Below are 22,512 nucleotides of genomic sequence, written 5' to 3'. Positions count from 1 at the left end.
AAGCTTCGCTAAAGCCTTATCAAAATCAATACCACAAAGCTCCTTTTGTGCTTGCGTTCTTGAGTTAAAAAGCTTCTTTTGTTACTAGCATAAGCTTTTTTTAAGTTTGAATCTGATTGAGTTGTTGTCTTTGTAATAATTTGGCTCGAGTGTTGTATATCTTCCTAAACCATCTCTCTTTTTAATTATTTGGATTGCAAAAAAGTTCGTGAATCACTTTGCCAAGTTATACAAGTGACGTGATATACAACTAACTTTTCTCCTAAACAACACCATTGGAACCAAATTTAATTTAAAAAAACACCACTTCACAGTACTGAAACAAAACCAATCAACTTAAACAAGACATATCACATTGTAATAAAGCAATTCATAGTTGTGTGTAATAAAAAGAGAAAACCAATTCGAAACACCAGCATAGCTCGAATCGTCATCGCTGGAGCTGGAGTCGTCATCGCCGGAGCTCGAATCATCATCACCAAAGCTCAAATCATCATCGCCAGAACTCCTTATGTTTTCTGGGAGAAAAGTCACAAGAAATGAAGAAAAAAATGCGGGTCGATGTAATCACAAGTTAAACAAGACATATCACTCGTTTTTTCAAGTAAAATAAGAAATGAAGAAAAAAAATGCGGGTCGATGTAATCCCGCATGACCCGTTTCGGCCCATCCCGCCAAAGGTCCAGTCCCGCAAAGACCCGTCAAGCGAGGCCCGCAAATTTACGGGTTTAGAAAACCTCGTCCCAATACCGTTCCGTGATAATCCTTTACGGACCAGGCTCGCGGTCCAGATCCATAATTGCCATCTCTAGCAGCAGTGTAGAACATCTGATAGAATATTGGAGAATAGGTAAGGAGTTGAGTAGAGATGTACCAAATTCAAGAACAATAACATATACATATCGGTGAGGTCCAACATGTTTCCATCACAAATATGTGAAAATGAAGTTTATGAATGTGAGATGATTTAGAAAAGGTGATAATTAAAATTGTAATACTTGAATGAAAATGGTGATCTTATATTTATGAATTATGATATCCGAAGTCTATCAGAAATATTTCGACAAATAACCTTGAGCTTAAAACTTTTATATTCCAGCTTATACGTTTTGAAGAAGTAAAAAATTTCTAAGTACAAATCACAAATGGGTCTTAGGAGGTGGACAAGGATAGACACAAACACACTCTCCAAGTCCACCAGTGCTGCGGTCACAGTAGCCATTAGCCATTTTTCCAAACTAAACCTTGCATTTGGTAGTACAGCTTTTACCTATTTCACATGGTCCCATACTTGCTGTGCATCCAACATTCTGTTTAACTATATCCAACAAAACGATTTTCATACTTAAATAGCAAAATTGTTGTGATTTCAAATAAATTAATACGTTGAACTACAACATTAGAGATGCATACCAAAAATAAATCCAAAAAAAAAAAAATTAATGGTATATGCAAGCCTTTGATAAGAGCACCTTGAAGGTGAATGTATACGCCATGAAAATATAACAAAACAGACAAGATATTATATATATATATACTAATAAAGGAGTATTCGAGCGATATTTACTAATAAAGATGGAGATAAATCTTTTTTTCAAAAAAAAAGAGATGGAGATAAATGTATACCCAAGGCAAACATAATAAGGAAGATGATGGGAAGAACAAATGTAGAAGTTGTCTTAGCCATATTTGTTTGCTGCTTTCTATTACAAATAGTGATTTTAGTTGGTAAATATGAACAATTGGGTGACAGCTAAAAAAGATATTTATAGAATTCTCAAACGATCCAATTTCAGAAATATATCTTTACCAGTGTATTTTTTTAACACAAACTCTTTGACTGTGATTTTATGTGTTTATGAACATGGAAAGTTGACTGTGTTCATTTTTTGACATCAGTTGACTGTGATTTTATGTGTTATGAACATGGAAAGTTCACAGATGTCATGCTGAATACAGTAGTCACTCTTACCTCAATTTAGACCTATCCCATGACGTAATACAATGTACAAGATCATTTCTATGTTGTGGTTTGGTTCCTACATTCCTTTGATAAAGAAAATCATTTCTACATGAAATTATTCAACAACCAATCAGAAATCTTTTTTTGGAACTACCAATCAGAAATCTTAGAAAGCATAAATTAGTTAGAGCATTTTTGTGTTTCAAAAAAGTGAGAGAATGCTTTGGTGTCGTCTAAGCTTTATTTCCAAGTAGGCATGTGCGTTTTTTTCCCCAAACCGAAATCTCGGTTTTAACCAGAACTGAAAAAACCAAAACCGCTTATCTAAAAATATCCGAACGAGACTTTAGAGCCTAGTACTTTTGGGTTCGGGTACACCCGAACAAAACTGAAATCCATACTAGAATCCGAATATATAAAATTACTTAAATATATTAATGCTTTTATATATATTAAAATATTTTAGAATATTTGATCAAAATAATATCTTAGAGTATTCTTTAAATATTTTTGTAGCTTGTTTCATTGGTTATTTTGAATACTTTTTAGTTAGTTTAGATAGTTTAACTAAACTTTAATTATATTTTTGAATAATTTATATATTTTGAGTATGTTTATGTCTTTTTTTTGTTTAAAAAAGTATTTTTGGGCAATATCAGAATTGGTTATAATCCTATCCGAGCTGAATCCGGATTCAGCTCCGGAAAGAACCAAACCAAACTTGATCCGATAATTAGTAAAAACCAAACTAGACTTATGAATATAGTATGAAAATTCAAAAATCCGATGGGACTTTTGAACGCCCATGTCTATTTAAATAATGGGTACAAGAAAGTGAAGAAACCAAAGAGGACAAGAGTGTTTTTGACACTCGGAACTAGAAGTACTTAGTTGGAAGATAGAGAGTTTGTTACGAACATATTCTACGTGTCAGAGCATCTTCAACTCATCCCTATATTTGCCTCTAAATGCTATAATAGAGTAAAATCAATTCCAACCCACCCCTATTTCTTCCCCTAAAATAGAGATTGCTATTTTTTCCTCTATATTTAGGGGAAAAAATAGCATTCCTCTATAATAGAGGCAAACTTTTTTATTTACAAAGTAGTCCTCTAATTTTTTATGATTGTAACTAAAATACTTGTGTATGAAGAAATACAATTCTTACAATATAAAATTACACCTTTTTGTTTACGTACTAATTATTAATTTTTATAATTATAGTTATAATTAAAATAAAAAATATTATTATTTATTTAAAAGTCAATTATAATTAAAATAAAATAAAAAAAAATTATTTTATTTAAAAGTCAAAAACTTTTTATTTAAATATTAATCAATACAACTTAATACTCCAAAGAAAAAATATTTTGCAGCACAACAAGAAGCATGTAGAAAAGATGTAGAACGTGCATTCGGAGTTTTACAATCACGTTTTGCGATTGTGAAAGGCAGGTACGTTTTTGGAAAAAAAATTACTACATGATATAATGACTACATGTATAATTTTACATAATATGATTATTGAGGACGAGCGTGATCTCGATGCACCGATTGGAATTGGAAGAGAAGCTCTACCTCCGGAAGTCCAAATACCAGATTTCAAGAGTTTATAAGTCGATTCAGAAAAATCAAAGATAAAAAAGCTCATTTCTCACTTCGGAATGCAATAATTGATCATTTATGAGAAACATTTAGTAATAGTGATTGTTAGATAATGGTACTTTGTTTTTTTTTTGTCTAATGTCTTTTGTAATAAAATGTTTAATTTAAATAATATTGCAATTTTATGAAAAAAATTCAAAAAATATAATGAATGGGTTAATTTTCAACATTTACAAGTTAGAGGTGTAAAATGTATAATAAAAAAAGAATCTTTCAAGAATATTCTTTTTTAAAGGAAAAAATAGAGGAATACATTGGAGAGAAACTCACCTCTATTATAGAGTTTCTCTATTATAGAGGAAAAAATAGAGAAATATATTGGAGATGGTCTGAGAACTTGAGAACATATTGCAAAAATTTGATCACCATAATTTGTTTTTTCATCAAACTGATCATCATAATTTCAAAACCACAAACATGGCTAAACTGCTCGACATAGCTGCAAGATATCAACGCTTTAAAGACAGTTTTATTCATTCAAACTTTTGTATATTTTTTTGAGATCATGATGTATACTGATTCTTTAGATTGAATTACAAAATCTTTAGTATAGAACTATTTCATGTTTGTTGTTCTATTCATGTATAGCTTCTCAAACCACTTCTTAGATAATATAACGACTGTTTGATTTCTTAAAAAAATATTTTTGGTCAATTCAACTGTTATTATATATACAATTTATAATTAGACTAGATCTTGACCCACACGACTGTGTGGGTGGTTATTTTTATTTTTACATACATAATTATTTGTTTTACATGATTAATTGTAATATTTACCATATTATTAATTTTTTAATATATTATTTTAAAATACAATAATTTTATAAATACCTATTTGATTTGTTTGTTTTAGAATAATTCAAATATTGTACAATTATTAATTTAAACAACTTTCTAAAGATTAGTCCAAATTAGAAAATCACACTGGTTTTTTGTATAACAATATTTGTGCTGACAATAATTAATAAAATCTTTTAGCCAGAAAAAAAAAATCACACCTGAATTAATTTATGACTTCTGTTTTAAGAGTATGGATTTGATTAATTAGACAAGTACTTTATCTTTTTTTCTCTCTCTTGCGAGTTCGGCTCAAATGCGCTGTGACTGACCTAACCGGATCGAACTGCTTTGAATCACGAACCGCGGTTAAGCTAGGACCATAAATGGTAGTACAACTAATAGTGGCATGTCACTGTAATTAGTAAAAGGAAGAAGGGTAAGATCCCAAATAGCTAGCCAACCACGTGGCTTCGTTTTATCTTCTTCAAATATTTTGTTCAACTCTAAACTCTTAACCAGTCGCCTTTACTCAGTGACAAAAAAAAAGAAAAAAAGAAAAACCAGTCACCTTTACTCTTTCTTTCTACTAGTAAGTAAAAAAAATGAAGCGGCACTTCTCCGCTGAATCTCTTCGTTGCTTCTCTCTCTAAACACATCACATTACACTCTCTCTCCCTCCTCCTTGGATCGATTCAGTTTGGGGGAATAGGCAGATCTGAAGGGAGGAGAGGCAGATCGGGAGTTGTAGCCTGTAGGTCATGGAGGAAGCTCTGGAAATGGCGCGAGCCAAGGACACCAAGGAGCGCATGGCGGCGGTGGAGCGGCTTCACCAACTCCTCGAAGCTTCTAGAAAGAGCCTGAGTCCATCGGAAGTGACGTCGCTGGTTGATTCTTGTCTGGATCTCCTCAAGGACACCAATTTCAGAGTCTCCCAGGGCGCGCTCCAGGCTCTTGCTTCCGCCGCCGTGCTCGCCGGGGAGCATCTGAAGCTTCACTTGAACGCGCTCGTGCCTGCCGTCGTGGAGAGGCTTGGCGACAGCAAGCAACCGGTTAGGGATGCGGCGAGGCGTTTGTTGACAACTCTAATGGAGGTGAAATTGAATTATCATTTTATTGTTATTAATAATTAACAAAGTGTTGCTAAGACGATGTAACAGTTTTTTTTTTGTTGAAGGTTTCGTCTCCGACGATTATAGTGGAAAGAGCAGGTTCGTATGGGTGGATGCATAAGAGTTGGAGAGTGAGGGAAGAGTTCGCGCGTACTGTCACGTCTGCCATTGGTCTCTTTGCATCCACCGAACTCCCTCTCCAGCGTGTTATTCTTGCTCCGGTACAAAAGAAGCAACATTGTTTTTTTTTATGCTTGTATTGATTGGTTTTGAGAAGGCTCGATATTGAAAATGGTATTTTCTTGTTTGTCAGATACTTCAGATGTTAAATGATCCGAATCAAGCTGTTAGGGAAGCTGCAATTCTGTGCATTGAGGTAAAGTGTCAACCTTTTAAGAGACTTTGTATTAGTTTCTAATCATGGACGCTGACTGGTTATTTAGATCGAATTCCAGTACTATGAATGAGATGGTAGTGAATCCAATAAACTTTGTGCATCATCAATTTTTCTCTATTTGTTTTTGAGAATCCATAGAGTTTAGAGTTTAGATGCTCGGTCTCGTGTTTGCTTCTAATATGACACTTGTGTTTTCTCTCAGGAGATGTACATGCAGGGTGGGTCTCAGTTTCGTGAGGAGCTTCAGCGCCACCATCTTCCATCATATATGGTAAATCTCAGATTAAGATTGATTCATATGTGGTGCAGAGCGTGCATATTGCATATCAATCTGCGTCTGTATTTTGATGAGGAATAGTAGAATTTTTCAGTTTGTTACAACTCCTTCTCTGTTATGAATCAGGTAAAGGATATTAATGCTAGACTGGAACGTATTGAGCCACAACAGCGTTCTACAGATAGCCATCACCATGTTGTTAATGAGATTAAGGCATCAAATGTCAATCCCAAGAAAAGCAGTCCGAGAGCAAAGACTTCCACTAGGGAGAACTCTTTATTTGCAGGTTCAGATCTTTTCCCCCAAGAAAATTCTATAAATGGTGTTGCGCTGATTTTTTTTATCTGTGTACTTCAGGAGATGCCGACATCACCGAAAAACCCATCGAGCCAATCACAGTGTACTCAGAGAAGGAGCTGATACGAGAATTTGAGAAAGTTGCTTCAACACTTGTCCCGGAGAAAGACTGGTCATTGCGTATCTCAGCTATGCGGAGGGTTGAAGGACTCGTTGCAGGAGGTATTCATTTAATCAACTTCTTTTTCCGTCTCCTTTCATTTGATTGCTCTCGATGATATTTTCTGAAATTTCTAGTATCATATCTCATGAAATCTTCCTCTGTTGAAGGTGCGACTGACTACTCTTGTTTTCGAGGTCTTCTGAAGCAACTTGTTGGTCCCTTAAGTACACAATTATCTGACCGGCGATCTACCATTGTTAAGCAGGTTCACTAAACTGTCGATTTGATTTTTTTATTTTTAAGATTTAGAGTGCATTTTTTATTCTTCTTTGCCCAGCAATGGAGACAAATTGATGATTTGGGTTGTCGAGAGAAATGCTATTTCATTAGTTTATGGAATTCATATTTTTTTCCCTGGCCGTGCCAACACTCTCCATTGTTGTATAATTTGTATTCATTTAATTAGCCAGAATAACACATTTTGTTAAGTTCCAGTAGGGGATGAACGGTGTTTTAGATGAATGCAGCCTTATTTTATATAGTTTTGTATTTATATCATTGCCTTTACTTCATTTACTGTTTCTTGTGTACATAGGCTTGCCATCTCTTGTGTCTCTTATCAAAAGAGCTACTGGGTGATTTTGAAGCATGCGCTGAGATTTTTATTCTAGTAAGCTTAAACCCCTGCCATCTACTGTTATGACATTCAATGCATATACATTCATGTTGATATTTTAAAATGTAATCAGGTACTTTTCAAGCTGGTTGTGATAACTGTGCTTGTAATTGCAGAATCTGCTGATAACTGCATAAAAACGGTAAATCATTAGCTTTTCTGATTTTGGCTTCTAGAAGATTGCCTGCTCGTCTAAGTTTTCCGCTTACACAGATGCTTTCTTGCTATTCTAGATGCTGCGTAACTGCAAAGCTGCCCGTGTACTTCCTCGCATAGCTGAGTCAGCAAAGCATGACCGTAATGCAGTTCTGCGAGCAAGGTTTTATTCGGCCTTCGTATAAATCATAAGACCTTTGATTTTATGGAAGTTGATCCCAGTTTTTTATACAGGTGTTGTGAATATGCACTATTAACACTCGAACATTGGCCTGATGCTCCAGAAATTCAGCGGTCAGTTGATTTATACGAAGATCTGATTAGATGCTGTGTTGCAGATGCTATGAGTGAGGTAGGCTCCTTGTTTCATCTCTGTGTGGGATGGCAGTAATTAGGGTTCTATAAAACCTTCTGATGGGATCTATGTTTGCATTATTAGTATCAACCGATTTGTGTTTCTTGTACTGCCCATCTATCATTCTCCCATGCATCATTGGAAGCTGTTAAAATTTTGAATAACAGGTACGGGCAACTGCTAGAATGTGCTACAGAATGTTTGCAAAAACTTGGCCGGATCGTTCTCGTCGTTTATTTTCCTCCTTTGACCCTGTCATTCAAAGGGTAACGCTTCTCAACTCTCTATATTCTGCGTATTAGCATGATGAGGCTTAATAACACATTCTGAATGTTCTCAGCTAATAAATGAAGAAGAAGGTGGAATTCATAGGAGACACGCCTCACCATCTGTCCGTGAGAGACACTCCCAGCCTTCATTTTCTCAGACGTCTGCTCCATCTAATTTACCTGGCTATGGAACATCAGCCATAGTCGCTATGGATAGAAGTTCAAATTTGTCCTCAGGAGGATCTCTTTCTTCTGGCCTACTCCTATCCCAATCAAAGGATCTCAATAAAGGTTCTGAACGTAGTCTGGAAAGTGTGTTACAGTCAAGCAAGCAGAAGGTCAGTGCAATTGAAAGTATGCTCCGAGGACTGCATGTATCCGATAGACAAAATCCTGCAGCCCTTCGTTCGAGTAGTTTGGATCTAGGTATTGAGCTTCTTTCCTTCAGAGAGTATATCTTGTTTTCGGAACATTCTTGCGCAGCTAAATTGTCTTTCTATCCCCTAGTGCAGGAGTTGACCCTCCATCGTCCCGTGATCCTCCATTCCATGCCTCTAGTGCAGCATCCAATACTCTCAAAAATAGCACAACTGCTGAATCAATGCCTAGTATTAACAGAGGCAGTAATCGCAGTGGTGGCCTTGGTTTGTCAGATATCATCACCCAAATACAAGCGGCGAAGGACTCAGGAAGACAATCACACCGTGGCAATCTGTTGTCCGAGTCTCATCCGAGCTTTTCATCCTTGACAGCTAAACGGGTCTCAGAGAGAAATGAAAGAAGTTGTTTTGAGGACAACAACGATTCCAGGGAGGCTAGGCGGTTTATGGTGGGTCATTTAGACAGACAGCAGATTGATTACTCTTATAGAGATTTGAACGCTAGCCATGTTCCCAATTTCCAGAGGCCACTTTTGAGAAAGAATGCTGGTGGAAGAATGTCGGCAGGCAGGAGGAGGAGTTTCGATGATAGCCAGCTGCAAGTTGGTGACATGTCAAATCATGTTGATGGTCCAGCGTCTCTAAACGAGGCCCTTAACGATGGATTGAATTCAAGTTCTGATTGGTCCGCCAGAGTTGCAGCTTTCAATTTTCTCCAAACTTTGCTGCAACAAGGCCCAAAAGGTGCTCAAGAAATAATCCAAAATTTTGAGAAAGTAATGAAACTATTTCTCCGGCACTTGGATGATCCTCACCACAAGGTTGCACAAGCAGCACTGTCGACACTCGCGGATCTTATACCATCTTGCCGAAAACCTTTTGAGAGCTACATGGAGAGAGTCTTACCCCACGTGTTTTCAAGGCTAATCGATCCAAAAGAGGTAGTTAGACAGCCTTGTTCGTCAACCTTGGAAATCGTCAGCAAAACCTACAGTGTAGATTCCCTTTTACCTGCGTTGCTTCGTTCACTGGATGAGCAGAGATCACCAAAGGCTAAATTAGCTGTGATTGAATTTGCCATCAACTCCTTCAACAGGTACGCTGGTAACCCTGAAATTTCGGGTAATAGTGGCATCCTGAAGTTATGGCTAGCAAAGTTGACACCATTGACCCGCGACAAAAATACCAAGTTAAAAGAAGCTTCCATTACTTGTATCATATCTGTCTACAATCACTATGATTCTACAGGACTTCTAAATTACATTCTTAGTTTGTCGGTTGAGGAGCAAAACTCCTTGAGAAGAGCCCTCAAACAATATACTCCCCGCATCGAGGTGGAGCTATTAAATTATATGCAGAGTAAGAAGGAGAAACAAAGAATAAAGTCTTATGACCCATCTGATGCCATTGGGACATCATCTGAAGAAGGTTATCCCGGTGCTTCCAAGAAGAATATATTCCTTGGCAGGTATTCTGGGGGTTCTGTTGACAGTGATAGTGGTAGTGGTAGGAAGTGGAGTTCTTCCCAGGAGACGACAACGGTCACTGGTGGTGTTGTTGGTCAAAGTGTTTCCAGTGGAACTCAGGAAAAACTATATCACAACTTCAGAAGTGGGATAAGTTCTGCCAGTGATTTGTTGAACCAAAAGGATTCTGATTATACGTTTACTCCAGCTGGTGAGAATTTGATAAGAACTAGCCCTAATGGAAGCTCAGACAACGTTGAAAATTTGGATGGCTTATCTCCACAGCATTTGGACAAAAATGGTCTGAATATGACAAACGCTGATTCCTTGGAAGAAAGACATGGAGATGCGGTCTCCCGCGACTTAGATTTGACTCACTACATGCTCTCATCTATTAAGGTTAACCCAACACCGGAATCTGGACCTAGTATTCCTCAGATTCTACATATGGTACGTAACAATTGCCACATCGGCTAAAAGTCGTTTTCTTTTTTTTTTTTGTCTCTGGTACTTTAAAGCATGTCCTGATGGTTATGCTTTTACAGATCAATGGGAGTGATGGAAGCCCTTCTTCGAGCAAGATATCTGGACTCCAGCAATTAATTGAAGCCTCTGTAGCTAACGAGGAATCAGTTTGGACCAAGGTATACCTAATAAACCCTAGTTCCAGTAGTTGGAGGGATTGGTCTCGACATGGCCAACTTATAGATTACAGTTCTATTGAAAAGAGTAGTAGTTAGTTACTGGATATGTCTTAATTCACTCCATGATATTATGAAGCTAAACAAGACTAGGTAAGACAAGAAAAATGTGTGTTGGTAAACTTAGTTGTTTTATATTGGTTTGAACTTGGGAATAGAAACTTAACAAGCCAAACCATAAAATTTGTTGACATGTGGTAGCAGCTGTATTTTCGCTATTTGTGGTTTTCGCCATGTGATTAGTTTTATTCCTTCTTGCTGGTCTCAATCAGAAGTCGTCTACTGCTCATAGTGACTAAAATATGCATTTGCTGATCAATTCTAATGGATATTCTCCATTCTTTTGTTTATTCTCAGTATTTCAATCAAATATTGACGGTTGTTCTTGAAGTGGTCGATGACGAAGATTTTTCAGTCAGAGAAGTTGCTCTTTCGCTGATTTCTGAAATGCTAAAGAGCCAGGTTTGTTACTTACTCAGACTCTTTAATCAAGTGTCTCTAACGCGTTAATTGTGTTATATTTCCAGTTATTGTGAAATTGCGAGTATCTTTCCTTACTTGTATATATCTCACTTGATAATTTTCAGAAAGATGCCATGGAAGATTCGGTTGAGATAGTGATTGAGAAGCTGCTTCATGTCTCGAAGGACTCTGTTCCAAAAGTAAGAGATTACATGCTCAGAGACCTTATTCTTGTGCATTCATATTTTTTTAATGAGTCCTGATCTCCTCGTATATGATATCCTTTCAGGTTTCCGGTGAAGCTGAGCAATGCTTGACCACAGTTTTGTCCCAATACGATCCTTTCAGATGCTTAAGTGTATGTAGTTAAGAGTTACCCTCTTTTCATTGCCTCATCCGATTTCCAATTAACGTAATCTAAATGATGTCTTTGTGTTCAGGTTATTGTGCCACTATTGGTAACAGAAGATGAAAAAACTCTCGTCGCTTGCATCAATTGTTTAACTAAGGTAAAATTGTCCAGAAAATTGCATATATAGATAAACATACAATCATCATATGTCACTGAAGAGGGACACATTGCTTTCTTGTGTACACAGCTTGTGGGTAGGCTCTCGCAAGAGGAATTAATGGATCAATTGTCTTCTTTTTTGCCTGCCGTTTTTGAAGCATTTGGGAACCAAAGCGCAGATGTTCGAAAGGTAAAACAATTTGGGGATACAAAAAGCTTATTCTCGTGTTTTTTTTTCTACAAAATGTTAAATAATATGTCTATATCTGAGCTATACTGGGATTTGTGTGTTGATGTTGTTGCAGACAGTGGTGTTCTGTCTGGTGGACATATATATAATGCTTGGGAAAGCGTTTTTACCGCATTTGGAAGGTCTAAACAGCACACAGGTTCGGTTAGTGACCATCTACGCAAACAGGATCTCACAGGCTAGAACTGGTGCCCCTATAGACTCAAACACGTAACGAGCCACTTGTGTTCTTTGGTTTTCTCCCTTGTGTCTTGGGGGGTTATTATTCATTATTGTTCATTTTGTATATGGGTTATATGTGTATGTCTTCTGATACTTTTTGATGTAATTTTGCAACTTGGGGTTTTTTCTTCTATTCATTTTGTTAGTGTGTGATCTATTTTTGGCGGGAATGTGTTATTACTTTTCTCGTATGATCAATCAATTGCATCTTCTAAATTCCCATTTTAAAATACTGTGGTTTTGATGATTAAATAACATTTATTATCTTCATATAGTCTTGTACTACTTCACGATTGGTACATGATTTGCTTTAGACTTTTTAATCTTCGGAAAAGGGTCAGCATGGTAAAGGTCAAGTGTCACAATCTCACCATACATCTTTGCTATTGAAGCTGGCTATAACATTATCTAAAAACACCATTTCGAATCTCGCATAGTTTTCAGAAAACACGATCACAGAAACTCTTGACACCTCCATTGCATTTAACAACCTCCATATCTCTTCGCTTGATAGTCAGCATATTCATATGAGAAGGTTTTAATCCGTTTCTTACGTAGATAGTCGCACAGATTGCTTACCTGTCATAAGTTATCTTTGCTCTTGAAGCTTTTGAACATATCGTGTTTTATTTTTGGATTTATTCACATATAATTTTCTTGAGAATTTCACAATAAAACGCAAGTTAAACCCACATATTTACTGTGTACCTTATATATTGGTGTTTCTCCTCGCCCAATTAATTTTTTTACAACTCTGTTTTTATTTCATTTATTTTTTTTAGTCGTCAAATGCAGGCGTTTCACAAACTCAACGTATGAGCATACTGCTCCACTTGTCGAAAAAGAAAGAGAAATTTGTCAATGTGTAATCTGTTCGAAATTAAATTACACTTTTTGTCAATGTGTAATCTCTTCTTCTCACAGCTTCCACTTCTCTAGCAAGTACCTTGGTGCTCCAACAACGTTTCCTTGATTGCAGCATCACCCATGACATTTAGATGATCAGCAAAGAACAATATCTGCAACAAAAAAAAAAAAAAAAAAGTAAAATTAGCCAATCAAACTTATCATAAAAGAGGGGATGAATGGCCACTAAAGTTGAAGCTTACTTTGCTGAGAAACTGGACATTTGATGAATCAGTAGCCACGATTTGCACTCCGAGACACGTCGTGTTTGGGACACTGCAGAAAGGGCAGAAGATAGTGTTGAAAACACATCCATCTTCCTCGCACCAAATCCCCTCATCTTTTGTGCAGAGTCTCTGGTCAACCGAGGAGCAATCTGTCACGATAACTGAAACGCTTGTCGGCATTTCAGATCTTGATGTTTCTTTCAGGAGAGTCAGTACATACTTCTTGGACGACCAAGTCACCAAGCAATTTAGATATGAAGAGCCGTTATTATCTGGGTGGCCTAAAGGGCTTCTACAGAGCAAACAAGATATCTGCACTCTAGCTCTTGTTTCAGTGCTGCTGTCAGATCCAAACTCAATTCTCCTTGTGATCATGTCATGGTTGTTTTCTTTTTCAAGGTCAATAACGGCTGCAGAGCTGATAAACTTTCTTCTCTTCAAAGCATGGGAACTAACACTCGGTGGCCCCCCTCGTTCTAGAGTCAAACCACTGGAGCAAGAAAATGGACTGGATGCTGAACTACCACTATTGATCAAAAAAGATGTTTCAGGCTCAGTTTGGACCACACACTCAAGGTCGATGACTTCTTTGTAGCTTAACATCTTACTGTCAACATGCTTCTGCATGCATGTAGTTTTCGATTTTAACAATTTTATTGATTTATGTAAATAATAAGAGAGTTTTAAAGAAACGGAAATGAGACCTTGGCTCTGGGAAAAAATGATTTCAAGTCTTGCATAGATTCTTCAAAATTATCATACAGTTTGATAGACTGTCTTAGCCACTTTGAAATAGACACTCTGTTCCTTTGTTGTCTGTATCTCTCATCTGAACAATCAAACACAAGGAAATGAAATAAAAAAAGAGTGGAGAATTGACAATCATCATATATATTATTAAAATCTTCATAGATACCCAAAAATATGATGGCACCATAATCAAACCTATGCCTGATACATCTCCCTGTAAAGATGAAAACACCATGTTAGATTAAATATTGACTTTGAAATAAATTTTAAGAAAATGAAAGAATGACAAAGATATCACATGGTGGCACCTGCTGCTTGATTTAAAGCACGATACGCTTGTTGGCAATACCATTCACCCCCTCCAAGAAGGTTTCTAGATGATTTGTACGTATCATTATAACTTCTCTTTAGTCCGACTAGGACATCATGCCTGGCCCCAAAAAAAATGATCAGTTAAGAAAAAAATGATTCTAAAGGGGGAAAGAAAACAGAAGTCTTACAAGTTTGGAAATGGAATGCCAACGATTATCTGAATGCAAAACATCAAGGTTTTAACATCACAAAAATCTTTATTTATCATCAATAACAATCTATTGAAGTTGAAAGGATACCACAGCCCTGGCGTTGTCATCACTAAAATCAAGCCCTTCAGAAACCTGTGACAAGTGTACACTCAAAATCTACATGTAAAAGATATAAACTATATATACCCATGACATGATCGTGACAAACCTTTCCTCTACATACAGCAAGAAATGCTGCTCTCCTATTTCTTCCAATGAATCTCTTCTTTCCGCCTATACAATCATAATATCCCTTCAGGACGTTCTCAAATTCCCCCGTTGCTCCTCCGCTTGGCTCTGCGGAGAGATATTTGAGATTTTTCAACAACAACAACAATTGCATCACATGGGATTAGTAGGAACATTCTTTTTACTCACCAATAAAAATGTCTTTTTCCAAGCAGAGCCGAGACCATTGACCAGTTTCTCGCCAACGGGTACAGAGTTTTCCCATAAGCTTATAGCTTGGAAAGAAGACGAGAGAGCCACCTGGCACAATAGAGCAAATCTCTTCCAATGATTTCCCTAGAGCATCCTTTAAACCAAAAGTAAGGTATCAGAGTACAAGAAGAAAACCATTTAACAGTGATTAAGAAAATGCCCAAGTACCTGGAACGGATGTTCATCATTCGTTTTATAACTTGCATTTAGAGGTTGATTATTAGGACCACTGAAGATTCCAGCAGCCCACACCTGCAAGAAAAAAAAAAGAGAGAGAGAGAGAAAGTCTTGCTGTTAAAATCATACATTCAGTTCTGGAGACTGTTGCTGCTAAGTGGATAGTTACAGCTCTTTAAGTCAGAACGAACCTGCTGATTAGCATCAACCACATGTGGAGCCTCCAAACAAGCGCCAAACTGCATCCCAAGTTCAGATGAGAAAGAGTCCATTGGTGACAAAGTCCTGCAATATGATTTTATATTTGATGACAATTGTGGTTTTTAAACCAGACCTTATAGAGTGAGGTAAAAAAAAAGTGGAAAATGATTCTTAGCAAAAAGTAATAGATACTGCTGCTTGCTTACCCAGATGTTAAAATAATGGATGAAGAAAGATCAACGATAGCTTTGAAAACAACAGATGGATTCATGCACCACAAACTCAAAGTATGCGTCCACTTCCCAGAAGAATCTCCTGCATTCCCATTAGAGTAACAGCAATTCACACATCTTTGGTTTTTTTTTTTTACATTATTCGGATAAACAGAAAGTTAACTTTGGTACCTCTTTTAATAAAGCGTTGTAAACCCAGTTCGTAATCTAGGGTGTGACTGTGACTTCCATCTCTTGAAAAGAAGTATCCAAGTGTAACTAACAACTCTGCATCATAATTGTACCATAAGCTCTCATCCTCAAGGCTGATAATATATTACAGAGATCGATGATGCTTAGTAAAAGTAACAAGAAAACAAAAAACCTTGTAGTGTGGAGACAAATATCCCACTCAAATGAGGAGGTATTTCTTTCATTGATCTTTCGATTGCCTTGACGAATAAGGAACAACATCACATTGAATCTTCGTATAAAAGAATGTGGAAGATAACGTAGAAGAAATGACTTACCTCAATGAAGCAGTTCGATAAGTTCCGGAAGCCTTTTCGAGTGATATTAGATTCCTCTAGCTCCCTTAAAGCTTTGTCTCCGGTCCAGCTGATAAATAGCAAAAAAGATGTTTGAATTGAGTAAATTTCATAAAAACTAAAAGTTAACCTCTATGAATATAAATGCACTTTAAACCCTACTTGCCTAGAGAAATAGTGTTGAGGATCACGTTTTGCTAGGGAGTCCTTTCTGCTTCCAATCCAGCTTATCAATCCCTAAATATACATAGAAAATTCTCAGTTTAGTCTATCAAAGGAATATTATTATCTTGAAGATGATGGATGACTTTACGTCTATAGCATCACACACGGGTTGATATATCATTGGGATCGCCAGGCTTAGAAGTTGTAGTTCACTCTGTAATTCTGCATGACATCATGAGTAGTTAAGTAAAATGTCAGTGAAAAAAATGCATTGGTAATAGATTTGAGTAAGCATGTAACTGAAAAGAGTCTCTTCTCCCAAGTCAATGCTGCCTGCTTCACGAGCAATGTCTTCCATATTGCTGTACACAAACAAAAGTGTTTAGTAGACAACCATCAACACCACCAAGCATTGCTAATAAAAATTTGAAAACATAATTATATATGTACTTGACGCTTACTGTGCTTCGTCAAAGATTATAATGGCCCCATTCAATTTGTCTTCAAGTTTTTCTTGTCGAATGAGTTGGTCAACTATATAGGAATAAGGACAAAAAACAATTTGTGCCCTCTCATACATGTCCCAGGCAGCAAAGTATGGACAACCTAAAAAGAGAAGACTATATATTTGAGATTTAAGAAATAATAACTAAAAAAAGAACTGTAAAACCAAACGTATAACCTCTAACAGCATATCCAATTTTGACAAGATCTTCAATATCATGAACTTCATTTTGCTGAAGTGATGGGTGAGCTACAATATCATCTTTGCCTCTGGATGTTAAGGAAAAGAAACGTGATTTGAGGCGCAAAGAGGGAAAACCAAAATAAGTTGAGGATAAAACTTACCTGAACTCGGGACATTTTGGTTTATTCCTATCTTTTATGAGACACCGGCTACAAAAAAAAAAAAAAAAAGAGAATGCATGTTATGTTATAGATAGAGGAGAGCATCTATGCTGAAAAGACTAATGATAATGACATTTTTTTACCATATCTCGTCTAAATTAGGTTTCCCCTGTACACGACGGTTGGTGCATGAACGTTTACGTGCACCCTAATAACTCTCAACAAAGATGAAGGATAACACAATTAACAGACAACTTTTATTAGTTAAAAGATTAAATATTGACATACCAATACAGCCATGGGCACTCTGTAAGCAGTTTTGCGATACTCACGAATGACTTGAGTGATCTGAGCATGCGTTCGTCTATGACACAAACACAAACACAAAACATAAACTTTATATATTCAACAAAACTAATAATGTGAAATGCTTACGAAGCATAGAATATGGTAGGAACTCTTGGAGGCTTTTCGACTTCCACCACATCGCTAGGTTCTGTTGAGGGTGGTGGTCGTGTGACGTCAGGTGTGAAATGACTTCTTTTATGAGCCGAGTTTCCTTTAGGAAAGCGCGATGCATAGCTCTGTTGCCAAGCGAGAACCGAGCAGAGCAATGAAAGAGTTTTGCCAGTGCCAGTGGGGGACTCGAGAAGCGCGTGGCATCTACCGTCTCTCTGGGCTCTATCAAGGGTAGATATGACACGGCTCATGAAAGCTAGCTGTGTTCCGTACGGCTGATAAGGGAATCTCACTTGGAGTCCTCCGATGTGGTACACGTTTCTAGGGTTTAGGGTTTCTTTCTCTTCTGATTTGCTTAAGCTTGTTGGGGAAACCATAGTGTTACGCTTTGTGATATGCTCAGTGGTTTGTGACTGAGATGGAAGAAGAGAACAGAGGAAGAAGAAGAGAAGAATCGTGTGGGAGAAGGAACATAGAGAGAGAAAAAAAGAGTTAGATTGTTTGATAGCCTTTCCCAAAGGCAACACACTGACTACTAAACATACTAAGGATAACGGGCCACAAAATTTAATAAAGCTAACAGCCCAACTTAATAAAGCTAACGGCCCAATAAATTTTCTTGAAAAAAGAATTCATAGATTTTTATTTTTACCATGAATGTGCCTAATCGCACAATTGAGCATATTATAAGGTATTTAAAATTTTGAAATATTTAACTACTTTATACTAATATTTCTATTTAAATACTTTTACAGAATTTTGGTTAGATATGAAAGCAAATATTCGGCCATGGCCGAATCTTTTTTCGTTAATTACAGTTTTGATCATTTTTGTAATTGATTAATTGCATTCTCTATACACCGATAACTCTGAAATTAGTAGTGATTGAATATACATTATTCTGTCTAGTTGTAATTTTAAATGCAATTGTACCTCTATTCTATCTAAAAAGCAAGACCTACAAATAAATGATATACACCAAGCGTATAGCATGATTGATACGACATATCAGTAATAGATTGCAATTACACATTATATACAAACTCTATATGCTGTATATATCAACCATTCTTCTTTTTTCTTCCAGTACCCCCCCTATATGTGCAAAATAAAGCACCTACATCTGCAAAATAGCCCACATATCACATTTTTTGGATCGACAAGTTATTTTCCCATTTTCACTCCCAAACTATTGGCTCATTCTATATATCCCCAAAAAACAAATTCTAGATGTATCCCCATGAAACTTAATTTGTATTGGTTAAGACAATTTTCGGTACAATTGCGAGACCAAACTATCAAACTCAGAAATACGAAACCGATTTGAAACTAAAAATTAACCCAATATCCCAAATCAAAGCAAGGACCCTAAAATCGATTTATAAATTTAGATTTTCTTCTCCTCAAATTTCCTAAAGTGAGAGTATCTAAGGAGTAATGTTTGGGTCTTCCAAAACCGTGTCGGGAGCTTATTGTGGATCATCTAATGGGCGTCGAAGAAGATTTCTAGGTCCCGCAGAATTGTTGGTGTGGCGAATCCGTCGTCTCCTTGATGTTAAAATCGATTCCCAATCCTTACAGAAGATACTTTCGATGTGTGTATGCTGCAACGAAGAAAAGTAATTTTGTTGAGTTTCATGATTAGTTTCAGAAACTTGTTAAGGTCAATTTTTAACTCGATTATGATGAATGAGTAATGTTTTGTTGTTTATGTGTAATGCTTTGTTTAGCTAGAGAATGAGCATATATTCAAGTGGATTGATGAGGCATAATTAGAGGAGACAGAAACACTTGAAGGCATAAATGTGAGAATTGAGAAAGAGGTGAAAGAGATTGCAAGAGCGAGTTTAGCCATTGAGAATGTGCAAATGAAGATTGAGAAGGAAATATTTGATCAAGTTGAGAAGGTCTTGGCTGAAGCGAAAAAATATATGAAAAGATGACGGTTGGCTTAGTCATTGGATGTATGATTGTGGTTGGGTTAATGGTGCTATTATTTCAAAAGAAATTGTAATTGCGTTCTAAAAAATGTATTTGATTTGGTGTAGTGAACTTGTTTGTTTCTTGTAATTGTGTTATTGATCGGTCTTTGTGGATTCACAAACGATTTTTTATGTCCAAAACTTGTGTCTTTTATGTGTTTGAGTTGGAAGTTTGGTCTTTATGGTATTGTATGGTCTTTGTGTCATCACAAACAATCACACTAAGGAGCAGAACCCGAATCTGGCAGTCACACAAGAGACGGCCACGACCTCAGGAAAAAAATGAAAGACATGAAGGCGAAAATCCTAGACGGCGAAGAGAGGTGACCGGGCTAAGAAAGTTTTTTTTTCTTTTCTTTTGTATGTATTATTGGTTTTAAAATCTTAATTTTACAAATACTGTTTCTTTTCTTAAAAATTACATATTTCAAGAGATCTACTGTTTAATGCTACATATAGATCAATTCGGTTTATCTTTTTATCAATTAAATTTAGTGTTGTACAAAAAATATGATGTAATAAATAATGAAACGCTAGCATATTTTCCCATCTTTTAAAAAGCACTAGCATAATTTGTATATATAATATATTAGTTTGAGAAAGAATTGAATTAGTTTTTACATAACACACAAATATATCAGCATAAAGTATATAAATTTTAATATATCTAACGGGGTATTATGCTATGTATATTTCTAAGCTTAACTTATACTAAGAGTTATAAAATAAACTACAATATAATTAACTATTTGAGTAATTAATATAATGGGAATTTTAGGTCTGATTGGCTGTCGAGGTAAGTAGCAGGATCAAAGGGATTTGATTCGATAAAAATGATTTAAAATAAAATCCTTAACAGATCAATAATTTGTGTAATATTAAATCATATACGAGTAAAGATAGAGAAGAACTAGACAGAGGGTGCTATAATGCAGTAGGGGAAATGCATGTGCACACAATCTACAGTAGATATTATTTCATAATTAATTAATTTTTAATAAATCTCATACTCTCTCCACTATGCTTTTTTTTTTTTTTGCTAAACTCTCTCCACTATGCTCTGTCTTTTTTGGTGTTATCCTCTCTTAATTACTCATCAAATGACTTCTAATCTCAACATAATCCCCTGTTGTGATGCACTTCTCTGTCTTTAAGTTATTTCAATCATTCAGTTCATAATTTTTTTAATCATATGCGTATATGTACAATATATGTATGTATATATGTACATATTCTTGTAAATTAACCATTCCATTAAATGGTTCGCATTTACATATGCATAATTTTTTGCAACCCTGAGAATATGCTTTTTCGCACGACCTTTTAATGGGAATTCGATGTACATGAGAAAATTATTTTATATAAACTTAAACATTAATCAAGTTTCAGGTTATCGAATTATATGTCAGCCCTTGTGTTAATTTTTTTTTAAAGTCAGGGTCATGCACATAAAAAAAATTCATCGTCTGCATATGAACTAACAAGTGTCATGTAGTTAGTGGTCTATTCAAAAGTGACACCTCGTTGCTACATTATTATAATACTCGTCTTCCCTCGAAACTAATTAAGGCTAAGACATGTTCGAGGTTCACATTATTCACGACATAGAGTTTGAACATTATATGGATAAAAAATTGTAGCCAGACAAGCTGTATTATTTTTCTTTCGATCGTTACTGAACGTAGCATTGATAAGTCAAAAAAAGGTAGCATTGATAAGTCAACTAAAAGACCTAGGCTAGAGGTTTAACATTCACTCATTTCCAATTACTCTTAATTTTTTTGACTGAATTACTCTTAATTTAGTTGACAATTGATTAATAGACCTTGAAAAAAAAATTGTAGCTCTAAATAGTAGGACTGTAAGAGTTGCAAAACGATTGATATAATGATTATTGCTGAGGGTACAACCTGGGATACAAATTTTTTTACCTCAATGAATGCGTATACATGGTGGCACCATGGTAGTAATGTGTTTCTGGCATGCTCTTAAACAAACCAAAAATACGACATGGGTTAGTAGCTATGTATTAATCAAAAAAATCTTTTTAACTTAACTTACTATGGAAAACACACGTTTTAATGACACATAAATCAATTTGTAAATATAGTGAATGATGGAAAAAACCATTTTTGATCAACTAAATATTGTGTGTTTTGCTTATATACGTATTATTAAAATAACGTTTTATTCACTCTATATTGATTTTCTGTTAGTGCTCAAAACTCAGAAAGACATATCCAATATATAGAGCAAAACATCGTCTTTTACATCGATGAATAAACTAAATAAGCGAATATATTATCTGTTATGTAAGAAATTTAAACGTTCAGATGTGTTAAATATTAAAGAATATCAAGATTTGATCATAGGTTTGCGATTTCATGGGACAATTTTAAAATATTAGAAAAGGATTTTCCTTGCTTGTTGATGAATATATAAATTAAATTGTGCTCATCACTTGGTTTTTCTTTCTCTTTTCTGCCGCAAGAATAAATCGTTTCAGAAAAAAATAATATGATTTTTAAATGGTAATGGGACTTGGTCAGTCTTGCATTTGCATTTGCATTACAGACTGGGGTGCAAAGCAAATAAAAACATACTGTATAAAAAAAATTAGAATATGAAAAAATGATAAGCCACAATCAAATCAGGCATAAAACAGCTCAACGATAGATGGTAACATCAGATTCCAATATTGCTGCAAATTTGAATTTGGAAAGTTTGTTCATGTAATAGGTATACACATGTTCCATATACCACATAAGCGTAATGTTATCAAATACTAGTTTGATTTACTACTTTTCAAAATGCCATCATTAACCATTATATTTACTTTAACCATAACCTTTATTTTTTTTTTGCTTCCCGTAGGTGAATTCCTACAAGTTTGACCTAAAATATTTGAGAAGTAGTAAAGTAAAAAAAAAA

The 22,512-nt window shown here is 35.7% G+C and overlaps 2 protein-coding genes and 1 pseudogene across 2 annotated transcripts; 1 reads left to right on the top strand and 2 right to left on the bottom strand.

Moving 5' to 3' along the window:
* Nucleotides 1-980: 980 nt before the first annotated feature.
* LOC111200904 lies at nucleotides 981-1,830 on the bottom strand (annotated as a pseudogene).
* A 3,115-nt stretch (nucleotides 1,831-4,945) lies between these two features.
* Nucleotides 4,946-12,256, top strand: LOC106368831 (CLIP-associated protein-like). Its single transcript, XM_013808888.3, has 21 exons — nucleotides 4,946-5,501; nucleotides 5,585-5,740; nucleotides 5,833-5,895; nucleotides 6,119-6,187; nucleotides 6,320-6,479; nucleotides 6,551-6,712; nucleotides 6,821-6,918; nucleotides 7,249-7,323; nucleotides 7,403-7,471; nucleotides 7,563-7,648; nucleotides 7,720-7,837; nucleotides 8,008-8,106; nucleotides 8,181-8,535; nucleotides 8,622-10,405; nucleotides 10,501-10,599; nucleotides 11,014-11,118; nucleotides 11,244-11,318; nucleotides 11,408-11,476; nucleotides 11,559-11,627; nucleotides 11,718-11,819; nucleotides 11,935-12,256. Exons 1-21 carry the CDS (start codon nucleotides 5,169-5,171, stop codon nucleotides 12,091-12,093), a joined length of 4,305 nt encoding a protein of 1,434 aa, XP_013664342.1. The 5' UTR covers nucleotides 4,946-5,168; the 3' UTR covers nucleotides 12,094-12,256.
* Nucleotides 12,257-12,831: 575 nt separating this feature from the next.
* Nucleotides 12,832-18,858, bottom strand: LOC106368833 (Fanconi anemia group J protein homolog). Its single transcript, XM_048739661.1, has 23 exons — nucleotides 17,576-18,858; nucleotides 17,429-17,504; nucleotides 17,284-17,348; nucleotides 17,141-17,188; nucleotides 16,950-17,065; nucleotides 16,592-16,657; nucleotides 16,440-16,513; nucleotides 16,293-16,363; nucleotides 16,109-16,196; nucleotides 15,964-16,030; nucleotides 15,771-15,866; nucleotides 15,573-15,681; nucleotides 15,357-15,450; nucleotides 15,157-15,240; nucleotides 14,926-15,082; nucleotides 14,717-14,844; nucleotides 14,596-14,640; nucleotides 14,485-14,513; nucleotides 14,293-14,414; nucleotides 14,151-14,198; nucleotides 13,939-14,063; nucleotides 13,211-13,855; nucleotides 12,832-13,120 (listed from the first exon to the last, which is right to left on the bottom strand). The coding sequence occupies exons 1-23, from the start codon at nucleotides 17,974-17,976 to the stop codon at nucleotides 13,037-13,039; spliced, it is 2,838 nt and encodes a 945-aa protein (XP_048595618.1). The 5' UTR covers nucleotides 17,977-18,858; the 3' UTR covers nucleotides 12,832-13,036.
* Between the last annotated feature and the right edge of the window lie 3,654 nt (nucleotides 18,859-22,512).

The sequence above is a fragment of the Brassica napus genome, chromosome A9, assembly GCF_020379485.1.
Source record: "Brassica napus cultivar Da-Ae chromosome A9, Da-Ae, whole genome shotgun sequence".
Taxonomy (NCBI): domain Eukaryota; kingdom Viridiplantae; phylum Streptophyta; class Magnoliopsida; order Brassicales; family Brassicaceae; genus Brassica; species Brassica napus.
Note: the sequence above shows the minus strand (reverse complement) of the source record. Positions and strands in the feature narration are given on the sequence as shown.